Genomic DNA, 16,432 nt, shown 5'->3' on the forward strand with positions numbered 1-16,432 from the left:
GATTTGCACTACGAATTTCGCTATCAACCACTTCAGCTTTTTTTGATAGCACTGCTTGACAATAAATCTCTCTTTGACGATAAAGAATAGACCAAGCCCTCACATCTCAACTCCCTTAGGCCATCAGCCTACCTCGTCGATTCATCGAAATCCGATATATTCTTACCCTCGCGCTCTCACGAATGTCTTGTGGAAAGCTCGCTAGATACTAAGAATTCATATCAAAGATCACAACCAGATTTACAACGAAATCCAAAAACTGTTTCGAAACCAGCGATTCGCGCTAGATACGAAATGGAGAAGAATCTCATTATTGGACTAGCAGTCGGAGGTGGACTTTTTGTTCTAATGTCTTTCCTCGTCTGCTGTTGTAGGAACAAGGTTGGTGGTAGCAGGTATGGCGGTGGCGACGGTAATTACGGCCCCGATGGTGGTGATGGTGGTGACGGTGGTGACGGTGGTTCTTGACCATGGAATTGATCCCTCGTATCCATCTCAAATATTCTCGGGCAAGAGAAATTCTGATGCGTCTTGATCGGCGGGCTACTGCGTTCAGTTCTCATAGTGCTTAGTGGGGACTATTTTTCCATTACAATTTTCGTGTATATCTATTTTGAAAAGGCAGCATTGGGGAATTGTGAGAAGAGTGTTTGAACTAAGGGCATCAGAGATCAAATCTTCTCGATATTAATTCTGGGCCACATCTATATCCTGTCAAAACTACTCTCACTTCTAGAAATTTTTCGTGTCAATCAGCATTCAGTATTCACAAACTTTGAAGAAGGAATTAGATTGCCTTACCACTATTTCAGTTCCAGTGACCATAGTGATAGCTGTGAATAATCATTCAAGAATAATCATCGATATGAGCCGTGGCGTTCCGAAAGTTGCTCGATTCTTCAATTCTCTCTGGGTTAGTCAAACGTCAGACGAGGATTGAAAACAACTCAGTGACTTCCATTTGGTGATATTGTTATTGTTGGTATCAACTTGGTGTTGATTAAAGTGTAAAGTACTTCAGTCTTATCAATATGATTGATTGTATTATTCGTCTTGATCATTATTAACTATAGGAAGCTAGTATTTAATATAGTAGAAGTGCTAGCGCTAGTGCATACGCTAGTACATACGCTAGTGCAATACAGTGCCCTCTTAGATCACATGATCGATATCCTGACACTGGCAACTCTTAAGTTGAATGGATCATATACTTTAAGCCTAAGCCTATTATTCAATCTTAAGTATAGTATTCTATTCCTACTCCCTTAGCTCCCCTTCCACTATTCTCTTTCCACCCAATGTATTACTTTAATAACTATTTTATTAATATCAATCAAATCTTTTAAAGCTTGATATGTATCGTTTTTAGTTATGGCGTCTGCAGGATTCGACTTCCCATCAATCCATTTAATCTCTGTGATTTTCCTATTTTCGTAGTATTGTTATAGAACTATAATGTCGATTAGGAGTCGTTTTTCTGTGCTTGTATCGAGCTTAGTTAATAGGTTATATAATGACTTAGAATCCATATAAAGTATAAGTAGTATTTGCTTTTTAGGTTTAAGAATAGTATTAATAGTACCCTTAATAACAACTCCGATATCAAAACCTAGAATTAGTGCATATAGCTCAGAAGCTAGTATGCTCCTAGTGATTCTCTTGCATTTAATCAACATTCAATAGATAATATTAGTATTGCTATGCTTGTCTATAAGATATATAACATAGCCGATTTGTGATAATAGATTAATATTGTTAGTAAAGGATATATTGATAAAAACGACTAAATCAATAGAATCTATATCGAGAGATATGAATATAAGTTCTCTTTTTAAATTATCTATTTACTATTTGATAACTTTATTAAACTTGATAGTATTTTTCTCCTTTAGATCTATTATCTAGATAGTAATAAAAAGATGATATAACACCTCTGGTTAATATACAGTTACAATATATACACCTCTTGTGTGTTGAGCGATATACTGATTCTTCGAAATGACATTCTTTCGAACTTTTCCCCTTGTTCCGCACATATCGACATTTCCCGGTGTAACCATTCTGAGATTATTGCATTGTCTTTCTTGATTCAAATAAATCCTATCACCCTTAAAAATAATCAAACCACTATTAAACTTGAGTGAATAATCCTCGATAAGCTGCTCTCTGTTTTTAGCCATAAAACCAGTCTCCTTTAACTTCTTTTGTTTTAAGCATGTAAATCTCTCATCTGCAATTATGAGAGTATTATTGGTTTGAAGTCCCACAATACCGATATAATCAATTGAATAAAGTAAACAAGAATCGTATATAGATTATATTATATTTAGCCTATCCTTATAATAATTGTAATAAATTCCAAACCAATAATTTCCTGTCTTTGGGATACTATATAAGGGCTTGACAACATAAAGTACATATCCATTATCAATTCCGATCTCTACTGATGCTTCCATATAAATAAGTCTATTCAAAATCGTAATTGATTGGGTATATGTTTGTATGATATTCTATAAATAGATCTGAATATACTTATTTGATGCTTGCAAAATAACAGCAAGTGTAAAAATAATATGCTGGCTAATATATTGAATAGTCGGTAATTGTATTAAAACAGTGGTTTTGCCCGTATCCTGGTATACTTGAACTACTAGTTATAACTTCGCGTATACTTTATCAGTTCCTTCTTCCTTTATTTCGTCAACAAATCGAGATTTAAATAATCGTATTCCAAACAGTATATTAGCTTTTAAAACAATTTTAAAGACTCCATTCTCTATCAAACCATCAACTTCTTTACATCATAATTCCTTATATCGTATAGATATATCATCTTGCAAAAATACAATTAGTTGCGATGGTGATAGCTTAATATCGATATCCGTCAAATTGACTATATTAGTCAAATTGCTTCTCATACAACAATGTAGTTGCATATCTGATTGTATCGCTAGCAGTAGTGTTTATAGTCGTAGTATCTTTATTCGTAATGTATTAATTACTATAATGTTATCGTCGTTGTTATTATTTATATTATTACCGTTATTCAATTCGATTTCTTTAGGCTCTTTATAAAAAGGTTGTATAGATGTAGATCGAAATTTAGTCGGTTCACTAATAAATTCCACTTTACATATTTCCTTATCCGTTCTAATCAGAATGTATAATTCAGTCCATTTGCCTAATGTATTATCATCTTTTCCTTCTTTTTATACTAAAACTTGTGAATTAAATAATAGAGTAAGGACTGATGTCATGGATAGTCCATTTCTCAATCTGAGCGTTTCTGTAATCTATCTCTTAGCTTGTATATAATATACTTCTGTTATAACTTTCTTTGTAGCTTTTGTATGTTGAATGATTGTCGGGATTGATAAGTTAATATCACTCAATCTAGAATATATTCCATAAACTAATAGTATAGGAATAAGCTCATTTGGTCCAACTATATCATTCACAGCTTTCACTGCCATTTACAAGATCATTGCTTTCGTCAAATTGTTATCTTCAAGCTCTTTAGTCAAAATCTCATATATACAGTGTAGGGGATGATAATATCTCTCCACTATACCTACAAAGTTGTATACTTCAATTGATATACTCTTGGTAATAATTGATATAGATTTTGTATTCTGGACGAATTCTTTACTCACAAAGTTCTTTTTTGTATTATGAATAATGTAATTTGGTGGTCCTATATATGCATTAATCCAGTACTCTCGAAAAGTATCGAATATATACTTAGCTGAAATGTTTTCAAGAAACCGAGCTGTTTGATAGTGTGACACTTTGCCTTAGAAGAACTGCAAGAGCAGGGTACAATTTATCCTTAGAATCTACAATTACAGAATCAGGAGCAAAGCGCTTGTAGAGCACTTCTATATATTAGCTATGTATATGTAATTGTGCATATGTGCAAGTGTGTATGTGAGTGATTACAGCTGCGATTGGGTACGATTTGTAATACTATCTCCCCTTTCGAAAAAGCTTACTCTTAAGCTTTATAATTATCTAATCTATAGACACATTGATGATCCCAATGAGATGTTATTGTTTACATTATAGTATGGTGTGGTAAATAGGCGTATATGCAAATTTTGCTTTTTTCACAACAGGAAGACATATGGGAAATAGAGGAAACTATCCTGTAGCCTAGCAATAGCGTAAAGCCTTCGAAATATATAGATTATTCGAATTTCCCTTTTTTTTTCAAATCTTTTTTGGTTACTTATCTTTTTCATATTTTTCGATTAATAATCAATATGCTTTTCATACTATTAAGAAAATATAGTAGTAAGAGTAAGTTATTGCTAGTGTAGCTGAAGCAATGAGAGAATGCGTATACAATGATGAGTTGATTATTTTTCTTTTGCGTTTGCTTTGTTGATATACTTCTTTACAGTTTGTGGTGAAGAGAGTATCTGCTTTTTTTGTTGTACAAAATAAGTGTTCTATTGAGGAAGAGGAGGAGTCGAGCTGCAGTGGGAGTAGCAATGATTCTATCGGCGAGGAGGAGGATAATGAGGAAAATGGGTTGGATAATAAAGATGCACGTAAATGAGGCTTTCTTTTAATATCTCTAGCTTATGGTTGGCTTGTTTAACAAGTGTGATTACAGATATTGAAGGCAATGTATTTGAGGGTGGGGTTAATCTTCGATATACTTATTGGATATATTTATTCTATTATCTTTCGAGGTAGAATTTGGAGGAAGAATACAATCTTTTGATTGATTGTGTTGATAATTACAAAAAGAAATTTACTGATAAATTGATTATAGCGATATATCATTTTTATGATCTCGAAAATAATAGCGAGATAGTTGAGGAAGACATTCTGGAGGCCTTATATCAAAATCAATCTAATCGTAAATTCGATATACTTTATTGCAGAAGTATTAGTTTTGTTAATATTAATGAATAGGGATTTTCAAGCAAAAGGTTATCAAAAAAGATAATATCATAACAAGAATAATATATTCGGAAGAATAATTGGGTTTATGCTGACTGTATATACAATTGTATTTCCAACAAGGGAGATAGTATCTGCTATCGACTTTCTAAATAATCATCTAGTCAATCTCGCTATTTGCTTTATCTGGCTGGTAAGCATAAGTATAAGTGTTTGTTTAACAAGAATATATACAAGATGTTTCTCCAATATCGATCGGCTATTATTGAGTATGGCAATATGATAGAAGTAAGTTACAACTTTGCTAGTTTTTAGTAAAATTAACTCTTGAGATAGCTTGATATACAGAAAAAGCTAAAGAATCATGTTTCGAAAGAAATGCTTTCTTTTACTCTTGCTTGAGAAGCTGTAGAGTGTTGTATGGCGAAGGCTGTATTGCGGGGAAACGAATTAGAACAATAGTACCAGCTCATCCTAACTCAAATGGAAGTAAAGCTTTTGGCAGTTCGCAAGCGGTTGGGTGCAATTAAGCGTTAGTTCGGTCTTGTTATCGCACGTGCTGCAATTAAGGGTTATCTTGTTTTTCAGCTTGTGATTATCCTGTATATACTTATTGTTACTATTAACTAGGGATTCGATTGATATTTCAATTTAAACCATCCAGTCTTTACTGTTATGCCTTGCCCAATCATAACTATTAATACCTATAAGAGCTTTCTTTCTAATTTGATTTAAATCTATTGAATAAAGGAAAAGACTTTCTTTATTGATATTTCATCTTTATTCAATTACTTTCAACCTTTTATACAATTAGGATTTTCTTTATTACAATAATAAATTAAAGAAATTCTTTCTGTTTTTTTCATTTATACATTAATTATTATCTGTAAAATCATAATTATCCTTTCCATTCTCATAAAAACAAATCCACTTCGGTAAATACACAGGGGGTTCTAACAGAATGGAATTTTATAAATGAAAGTTATAGAAATAGTGCAGGGCAGTTTTTAAGTTAAAGGTAGGGTACCAGGTAAGATTGTTATCAGTGTTCAGTTACGATACTCTGTACTTAAACTGTCAGTGTACTTTCTTTATAACTAGAATATACTCCACTTCTCATTCAGTATCACTAATGATATTTATTGGGGATAATGATTCGAGGATTTGTCCGGGAAGTAGATCGTCTACCGCTTTGTAAAGCTTACTAGATAGAAACACAGGGTGGACTTTCATAATAAACAATAAGTCCAATCAAAAAAAATCTCCGGCCTGACCAATAATCTTAAATCTACCTTGAATAGAGTAATCCAGTTTTTTGAATAGTTGTTGTATCGGAAAGTCCCTTATACTGAGCTATATATAGTCTCCTATATCAAAGTCGATTAAACAGCAATATGAATTAACTGATCAAAATATCTTTTCTTATACACACAAGATATTTTCTTTTACTCAATCGAATACTAATTTATTATATTTGGTATACTCTTTAGTATTAATTATATTCAAATCATCAATAGGCATAATGAAATCGGATTTCCAATTCTAGGGATTGCAGAGTAGGTAGTTATATAAGGTTTTGTATAGAATTTGATTACCTAGTGATTTATAGGGAAGTGTGAATTAAGTGTAGTTTATTATTAATAGGAATTCAAATTAATCATCTTGATAATAGCTTATAAAGAATCACAAGCATTGTTGGAGATATTGATTATAAATCTCAGTTTGACCATCAGTTTGCGGGTGGTGAGTGGTAGATAACTTGACTTGTATTTCTAAGATATTATTGAATTCTTATTAGAATTTGGATATGAATTGAGGATCACAATTAGAGATTACAATCTCCAGGGCATCATAGTATCTGTATATATAATATAGGTATAAGCGGGCCTGATCTCTCGAATCAATTGATTTATGATAGAGTATTGAAATAGCTTGTTTGGTTAATCGGTCGATAATAATGAATACATTGTTGTAATCGTATTTATTCTTATTGAAACTATAGTAGTTCATGGTGATATGTTGTTATGCTTATGTAGGGATCGGGAGTGGGTGGAGGAGACTGGGAGTGCGATCTCTTGGTATGGAGCTGTGCTTGCATTTGTAGCAATTCCGTATATATTGGTCAATTGTATCGTTCATGTTCTTCTAATAGTATTGATTGGTTAAGAGAGCATAGGTCTTTTTAACACCAGAGTGTGCAGTAAAGACTGAATCGTGAACTTCGCGAATCAAATAGATTCGCAGATTTTCAGTATCCGATATATAAAGTCGATTGTTGTAAAGTAAGAGTTCTTTCTCGAGTATAAAATGTTTATACAATTTGGTAATTTGAATACGTAGAGCTTCTAAACTTGAATAAGATCTATTTGTTTTAATAATACAATTTATGATATCGAAAAGTGGTGTGATTGTGTGTATGTTAATATTTGCGATTATGTCTAGATCTTGCTGCAGAGATTTACGTATGATTTTTATATCCACTTGATTATTTTTTATAAGCTGCTAAAAACAATTCTTCTTCTTAATACTATTCTATTGATTTAACTCGTTAGTGCGGTGTGTAAGTGCATTTGTAAGTGGATTGTTCTTTCTAGTACGGTATATAATGATAAAGTTATAATTGGCAAGTAGTTTTGTTCAATATGTTTGTTAAGTATTTAATTGTTTGATAGATATAAAGTACTCAAGTGCTTTATAATTAATATACATTTTGATCTAATACAGGGATTCGGTAAGTTCGGCTTTCCAGTAATCTAGGGATTTAATAATTGCGAGTATTTCTTTATTATAAACTTTGTAGTTCAGTTTGGCAGCAATTATTGTTTTCGAAAAGTAGGTAATTGGTAATCATTTGTTGTTGTGCTTTTGAGATAGTATACTAGCGACTATATTATCGGATATATTGGTTTTCAGTATACAGAGTAGTATATAATTGTAATACTGTAGGAGAGGAGTGAAGATAAGTTTGTCTTTGAGTATATCAAATGCGATTTAATAGATTTTGTTGAAATGGAATTTGATATTCGCTTTTGTGAGTTTATAAAGAGGTTTTGCTATTATATTGTAATCCTTAATAAATCAGTAATAAAAGTTACAAAAACCTAAGAACGATTAAACATTCTTTACAGTAGTAGGGTAAATCCAAGTAGCAATTACTTCAATCTTTTCTGGATCGACTTGTACACTATCTATAAAGATAATAAAACCTAAATACTTTGTATGTTTGATGTTGAATTTGTATTTCTTGAGGTCTGTCTGGAGGCTAGCGGACTCAAGTCGTTTGAGGATACACTTAATGTATTTCTTGTATTCATTTTCGTTTTCAGAATATATAAGAATATTATTGAGATAAGTAGTACAAAAGTTATCTAAATAGTCAAATAGGATATTGTTTATATATTGTTAGTAAATTGCAGGGCCATTTATTAATTCAAAAAGTAAAACTTTGTATTTGTAGGAACTATATCGAGTGCGGAAGGTAATGTATTCTTTGAAAGCTGGATTCATACGGATACAATGAAATGCTTGTCGAATATTTAATTTGGTATACACCTTTGTATTAGCGAGTTATACAAGTATCTTATTAATGAGAGGTAGAGGGTATCTGTTTTTGTGTGTTAAAGAATTGAATAGTCAAAGTCTATATAGAACTTTAAGCTTCTATTCAACTTTCTCATGAAGAGAATTAGTACTACGAATAATGCTTGGCTGGGTTTTATAAATCCTTTGACAAGGTTCTTTGTGATATATTCTTTAATAATCTTAAGCTATTCGAGCGATATCTTATATAGAGAATTGTATTTAAAAGCTTTTTTACTTTCTTCTTCAAATATGATCTTGTGATTATATAATTAAAAGAAAAATAGAATATCGAACTTGTACTTGGAGAATACTTGGTGATATTGCTGATAAACTTTGAGGATTGGAGATTCTATTTCGATATTTATAATAATGTGATTAAAAGTAGCAATAGTTTTTGATTTAGAATTGTTTAAGGTAGTAATTATAATTGAGATTTAATAATTATTGTTTTAACTAGATTTATGAATTGAGATGATATTGTTAATCTCTATATATATAACTATAAAGATCTCATAATCCTTGCTTCTCTTATAGATAAATTGAAATTGAATTAGCTTGAGTATATAGATATCGAATGTATTGGAGATACGAAGCGGGAGGGATTCGTAAACAGATTGAATAGAGATTGGATCAAGAGTAGGTTTCTTCTTTAGATTGACTGGAATCTGAGCTTCAATCGTATCTAAAATTATTGTATTAATCTTTTGGGGAAAGGTAATAAATATCTCAGGTACAATCGGTGTTATAGTCGATTATTCATTGTCAAGTTAATAGTATATCTCTTCTAATCGGGCATTCCAATCGTCAGTATCTTTCTGTCTTAAGTAACTGATTCTGGATTGTTGAAGACTGTTTTTGGTTAAAAGTATATTTTTTGATAAGAAAACAATAGAAGAATACTCGAAAGGCTATTTGAGATATTGATTAAAATAATCAACTTTAACTTAAATCTTTGTTAACTATTTGCAATCTAGGATTACATTATATAAACCTAAATTAGTGATAAGAAATAGCAAATAAAACTATTATCGAGCATTAATTGTAAAATTAAGAAATATGAAATAAGTAATAGCTTTACTTTATACATTATTGTAGCTTTTGACTTCAATCGATAATTCGAATAGTATGAAGCAGGGTTTGAATATAAGGAATAATAATAAAAGGAGTGTCTTGTCGATAAAAGCAAAGTCATTCGCTCCGGAATCTATAAGAGATTGAGTATTGTATGAATATCCGTTCTTCGAAAGTGTATATGATAGGTTTATGGAATCACTTCCTATTAGTTTTGTCAAATCGAGGAATTTTATATCCCAGATCGTGCTTAGAAGGAAACTTCTACCTAAGTATATTGATTTAAATATTAGTCTTTGGTAATACAAGCAGACTCGATAGTTTCTGTTTACACTTCTTGATTTACATCCTCCTCAGTATTCTCTTTTATATCGTAGAACTCTTTGTCTTCTCCAATCTCTTGAATCTCGGCTATAGCACTTATATTATCTGTATATAATATGAAATTGCGATTTACTCCCGATACAGAGATGGTAGTATTACAATTGAAATTGTTTTCTGAAGATGGAATATTGTTTAGCTTGAAGGTTCCTATATAGCTAGTAGGAGTGCAAAGAGGATATTGGGTGTGAAACTGAGTAGATAGGTTCGAATTACTCGATGAGCAAAGAGTGCTTCTAGAGGTAGTCGACAAATCGATATTACTAAATGGCTTTCTAAAAGGTATCTCTTTAGTCGTTCTGTAACGATTGCATTCTCGAAATGTAACTTCGAGTTTGTTGATCTCAATAAGCTTGGTAGCTAGGTCCTCAATAGTATAGCATTCGTTGATGTGGAGGCCAATAGCTTGTCGGAGGAAATCGGATATTTTTCTTTCTAGATCGCGAAGGAGAGTTGTTGGATCGGTGATTTTTGCCTGTGTAGCTAATAATCTAAACCTGCAATACCATACTAGGAAGTTTCCTCGTTGAGTGTTATTAGGCATAACCCAGTGTTTGTACTCAGTTCGTGTATGATCGGCTTCGGCTGGGTTCTTGTAAATAGCTGTGAGCTGATCAATCAATTGCTATCCTATCAAGCGGGGGACTTAAGTGTACAGCGAGAACACGTATTTTTGTGCCTCTCCTTTCATCTGATCTATTATATAAATTACCATTGCACTTCCGAGATAAGCGAATTTTCATAAAATTCGAGTTGTTCGGTAACCAATAGCTGTTAGAGGCTTGTTTTCGGCTTTATACCATCTTTGAGTTTGGATGAAAGATTGATGGGCTTCGGAATATATAAACACTCTACTGCAGTGGTAGGTGAACAAGAGTGGGGTATTCAGTGAATTTATAGGTCGCTCAACAGGGCGACCAGATTTGAAAGGGGTCTACTATCAGTACTCGGAAAGGATCGTCGTAAAGACTGACTTTGCGAGCGAGGGTTTTTCTTGTTCTTCCTTTTCCCGATAATAGGAAATGCCCTCTCAATAGAATCGACTAGAACATCAGGAGTCCGGACTCCGTGATTTGCAAGAAAATCTGTATAATATTGTTATCAGTATCTTGGAGATTGAAATAAATAAGCGGTATTAAAACTACACTATAACAATTCGTTTTTGAGTCTTACGATTTCGTTCTGCAAGTCCTTAAAGTTTTTAAAAATCAGCACTTATTCTTCCTGTGACGGGAGAGTGTGCGTTGGCATACTACCCTCAAGAATTAATGCCTCGATCGAAAAGTCGTTTCCAGACTGTTTACCCTTTCCACGTCTATTAGTATTTATATTAGAACTGTAAGAACTATAACCGTCGCTTCGTTGAGATTGACTATCGTCAGCTGGGGGCACTCGGCCAGCGAGAGGGGGAGAGCGATAGAGTCCCTTTGAGGTAAATGGATCGAACATGATAACAGTACTTATAACTCTATATATTAGGGGTTTGTTGTCTTCTGTTGAATAGATTTACTCAGAATCAGCCCTCTTCCTATAAGTGATATCGAACATTCTTGATATACCCAAGAAGATATTATAGTTATAAGGTATTATTTGATTGGCTATCAGATGATTATGCGATCGTATAGTGAGTTGTAGATAATATGATACTTTGCCTTAGAAGAACTGCGAGAGCAGGGTATAATTTATCCTTAGAATCTATAACTACAGAATCGGAAGCAAAGCGCTTGTAGAGCGCTCCTATATACTAGCTATGTACACGTGATTGTGCACATGCGCAAGCGTGCATATGAGCGATCGCAGCTGCGATTGGGTGCGATCCGTGACAGATAGTGTATTGCCTTGTCGATAATATACAGAACTAGTTTGCCTACAATATACATGATATCAACATATATAGCATAATTAAATTCAGTATCCTCTGGTAGAGTGAACCTGAAACGTTCGGGTGACTTGCTATGCATTTGATAGTACTTGTAGTATTTGGTGAGATGTTTTATAACATCATTGCTCTCGTTGTAGCCTGCACGTTGTAGTATACTATAAAAGCGTTATACAGATAGATAACCGAATCATTGATATAAACACTGTAGCTCAATAATCGTTAAATAGCAGTCATTCTGGTGAATAGACTCTTGAATGAGCTAATCCATATTCACCTTCTATATCAAAAATGTATGCCCGCATCTCCTAATAACAGAATATTGATTGGTTGGATTGATGAATTTGTCAATGATATTATTATAGAATACTTTAAGCTAATCCATATCTTCAAATCCCAATAAAAATGGAATATCAGCATTCACAATATAAAAAACAACACATCCAAATAATATATTGACACGAAATGAATCTATTGATATTACAATTCCCTTCCCAAAGTGTACATTCGCCGCTCCCACTGTTTATAAATCATATATCACTAAGTATACCTATTGCTATATATGATATTGTCCAATTCCAACTATAGATTTACTTGTACAAACTATATCGATATATATATTGAAGAATTTCTTGCTTATGTAACTTGTATAAAAGATATTTATCACACTTTCTACTGGTAGAATAGCTTCAATAAAATCTCTAATCAATATATACAATATCGTATTGACTAACAACTGATTGAATATCTCTTAGTTATTTACAGATTCTGAACTAACGAAAAATGCTTCTTCTTCAATATCATTAATATCAAGATCTGTAAAGAACTGTTCTATTTCGGTTTCTGAATCAGATTCTGCATCAGTAGTTTTTCCTTTGTATTCGATTAATTATTGGTTGTAGTGCTTATTAAATGTATTGTTACTATTATCCTTGATTTTTTCCTGATATTCATATTGGTTTTTATTCTGTTCCTCCTAGGAATGCTTTATTGATCGATATCCCTCTTTCTTGTATATCCAACAACGATTTCATTGATTCAAAGAATTAGATTGTTGTCGAAATCTATTGGTATTATTCTTGAAGCTATTACTTCTGAAATTACCGCTTTTAAAACCTCTAGAACCATCTGAACTATTCCGATCATTATTGCTACAGAATCTTTTATCAGTGAATAGCACTATATCTTCTTCCTTATGTAATCTCTTTTATGTATTAATGGATTGTTGTAGTTGGTTGATTAAACCAGATATTTCCTTTTTGGGATTGAAACAAGTTAGGTTGTATGCCTCAATATTTTTATATATTAGTATAAGCTTATTGTATAAATGTAATGTTTGTTGTATAATGGGATTAAGTCGATATTGTAGTATGTATAGCTGCTTAATTATGATAATAAGATATTTACTAAATAGCTTGTTTTTATACTCCTTTTTAATCGATTTGAAAGTAATACTATTCTATTTAGACAGCATATTGTATTGATATTCTTTTTTCTCAAAGTTACTCCATATATAAATGCAAAGCTCTTTGAATGTAAGTGGTAGTGTTTTGTAGTTGGTATAAAAGAATTCGAATGCGCTGTTTTTTAGTATGATTGGGAATACCTTGTATTATATATCCATAGGCATCTCCACACATCGTGAGATTTCATAGAATATCAAGAGTTTGAAGTCGAAATTATTGTCGTTCCTGCCATATTTTTCCTTATTGGTATAGAATTTCGATAAATTGATAAGAGATTGTGTATTAGAATGTATTGATAGTTTTTTATCCCTATCGCATTGATCTCTATTATCCTTCCTATTACCATCACCATTGTCATCATCATCAGGATTTCCTTCTTCGTTACCGTTTCCATCATTATTTCCATTACTATTTCTATCACCGTTTCTATCACCTCCTCAATCATTATCATATTTGAAGTTATTTTCGATAAATCTGTTAATCGTCCCGAATTTAAACTTAGGCTCTTTAATATTGCAATCCTTTAAAATTTTCTAAACCTAATCCTTCGTCCATATATGTGACGATTGCATCATTTAGAATACTAAGGTGAAGAGCTAGAAGAGCTCTTCGGAAGGAAGTGGTAATATACAGGATTGTGGATCACGTGAGGACCTAGCCGATCCACTAATATGACAGGATCGTCACACTACCCCCCCCTTCTGAAAAGCTCGCCCTCGAGCGTACTAATAGTATTCTAAATACGGTTCTCCAATCCAACTATATTATGATCTATATTCTCTATTACCACTAATATCTGGTCCATAGTTCCAATACTAGTTCCAATGTTGCCTATAATATAATTCGTAGCGTCGTCGATCGCTTTGTGGAAGTACGCGTTTTGCGGTTTCATTGCTTTTGTGAGAAAGGCTTCGAAATCAATAGGAGAAGGTTTCGAAAGTTGTTGAAAGATAAAATAAGCGAAAGAGAGGAGATCCGCTTGAAATGCATCTCTTGTCGGTGGTGCCGATGGAGTGGCGGAAGTGTTGATGGAATGCGGATTGGTCTGGCAGATCAACTGAATAAGCTGCTTCGTTGTGGTATTGATCATGCGAGCGTATTAATGCTTCGAATCAATCAGTTCCTATAGTTTGCATACTAGATTCAGAATCTTCGGATTCATTGTTGATAGAGTAAGGAGACTCTAAATGATGTGATAGTGAGGTATCAGCTTATCAGTGGGTAAGGTCTACGGGAGCGGAGCTAGGGAGAGGTTTTGATCGGAGGTTGTACAAATGGTTATATCGGGGGAGCGGGTGTGGAAGGCAATAGGCATTCGGCGAGCGGGCTAGCGATAGGAAGCTTCGCAGGAGCGATCAAGAGCTTAAAAAATTTATATGATCTTAGTATAATATGACAATTGCATCATTTAGAATACTAAGGTGAAGAGCTAGAAGAGCTCTTCGGAAGGAAGTGGTAATATACAGGATTGTGGATCACGTGAGGACCTAGCCGATCCACTAATATGACAGGATCGTCACAATATACCTATAGTAGACCTACGAGATTGATTATATAAAACTATATGTACTTCAATATCTGTCTTTGATATTAATACTTTTCAAATACATAATACCATATATAGCTTTCATATATCCATCTAGTGGATTTTTGCAAACTGTTTAATCGTGAATATATTGAAATCATTATAAAAGACCTCAACAAGCTTGTCATTGTTGATGTCCTCATAATCGTATTGTTTGCGTTTGAATTTGATGTATTTAGTAAACTTTCTAGTATCAAACACAACATTCTTATTATTAGCCTATTATTCCTTTAATAGGCTTAACCACTCTTTGCAGTGTTCCTCTTCCTCCTCCATATATAAATCCTTGTTGACAACCTTAAGGGCAGTCAAGTTGATAGCGTTGTCACTATCCGATATAATAGTATATGAAAGTAGGTATTTCGGAAGTTGTAGATATTTCGAAGGTTATAGGTATAAATATAAATATTTTTGAAAGGGTGAAAGGGTATTTATAAAGGTATTTAGATAAAGATTTGTGGGTTACTCTGTACAGTATACAGTACAAAGACTAATGCGTAATGAATGCAAGCTCGATTTATTACAATTAACAAGATCAACCTCTTGAATATATCTTCCTGATACAATTATCCGGAGCACATTTTTTAGCACAACAAAGAGATAGTATACTGTACCAAGTACAATAATATCTTCTTTGTAGTTTCTTCAGAATTTCTATTAATTTTAAAAACCACCTCAAAACACTTAATGCTTTGTAGTAGAATCCAAGGCCCTAATTTGTGATATCACTAATTAGTGTTGGTATCAACTTAATGTTGATTAAAGTGTAAAGTACTTCAGTCTTATCAATATGATTGATTGTATTATTCGTCTTGATCATTATTAACTATGGGAAGCTAGTATTTAATATAGTAGAAGTGCTAGCGCTAGTGCATACGCTAGTACATACGCTAGTGCAATACAGTGCCCTCTTAGATCACATGATCGATATCCCGACAGTTATGCACCAAATTCTAATTATCGTCTGTTCAGACTAGGCTTTACAGATTTCAGAAAGTTGACTTACAGATTATACACTTTGATGACAACACTTATTTGTGTGTGAACTTCTCCGTCGTTCTATTGCGTTGGAACGTTTTCTGGAATGTAAAAATGTGGTGGTGAAGGACTTTACTTGACAAAAATCGGCATCTTGTAACCTCATCTTAGTTCCTCATAATCTAACCACTTTACATATTTTTGCATCCAAATAATTCCGCACCTTTCCAAGATCTGTGAAGATTGTTAAGAAGTCAGGTTTTTGTTGAAAATCCTGCACATCCCAAATTTGGAAGGCGCATTTTTCATTCCTGCCTGCCCCTTTTCGCCTCCCCAACCTCCTATTTCTTACCCGATTTTTATCATGTATCCATATAAATTTAAAGAGAACACGTATTCTTGTACATTCTTTCCTACACTTTCAAAAGCTAGTAGGTATAGTCATTACACTTGCAATCGTACCTTCTCATTCTTGAAAGTCACCACGATCCCGAGAAATATCGTTCGCACTCAAGTAACCTTATCTTGAGACCATATTAGACATGGACAGCGCTACATCCATCACATATCCAAATCATA

The 16,432-nt window shown here is 33.0% G+C and overlaps 2 protein-coding genes across 2 annotated transcripts; both read right to left on the reverse strand.

The window, feature by feature from the left end:
* Window positions 1-416: 416 nt before the first annotated feature.
* On the reverse strand, window positions 417-825 carry EAF02_004199 (uncharacterized protein; the record flags this gene model as incomplete). Its single annotated transcript, XM_038900247.1, has 2 exons — window positions 417-578; window positions 802-825. The coding sequence occupies 2 exons, from the start codon at window positions 823-825 to the stop codon at window positions 417-419; spliced, it is 186 nt and encodes a 61-aa protein (XP_038759954.1).
* A 13,201-nt stretch (window positions 826-14,026) lies between these two features.
* EAF02_004200 (uncharacterized protein) lies at window positions 14,027-14,380 on the reverse strand (the record flags this gene model as incomplete). Its single annotated transcript, XM_038900248.1, has 1 exon — window positions 14,027-14,380. One exon carries the CDS (start codon window positions 14,378-14,380, stop codon window positions 14,027-14,029), a length of 354 nt encoding a protein of 117 aa, XP_038759955.1.
* Window positions 14,381-16,432: the final 2,052 nt, after the last annotated feature.

The sequence above is a fragment of the Botrytis sinoallii genome, assembly GCF_014898435.1.
Source record: "Botrytis sinoallii strain Bc 23 chromosome Unknown BSIN_006, whole genome shotgun sequence".
In the NCBI taxonomy this organism is placed as follows: domain Eukaryota; kingdom Fungi; phylum Ascomycota; class Leotiomycetes; order Helotiales; family Sclerotiniaceae; genus Botrytis; species Botrytis sinoallii.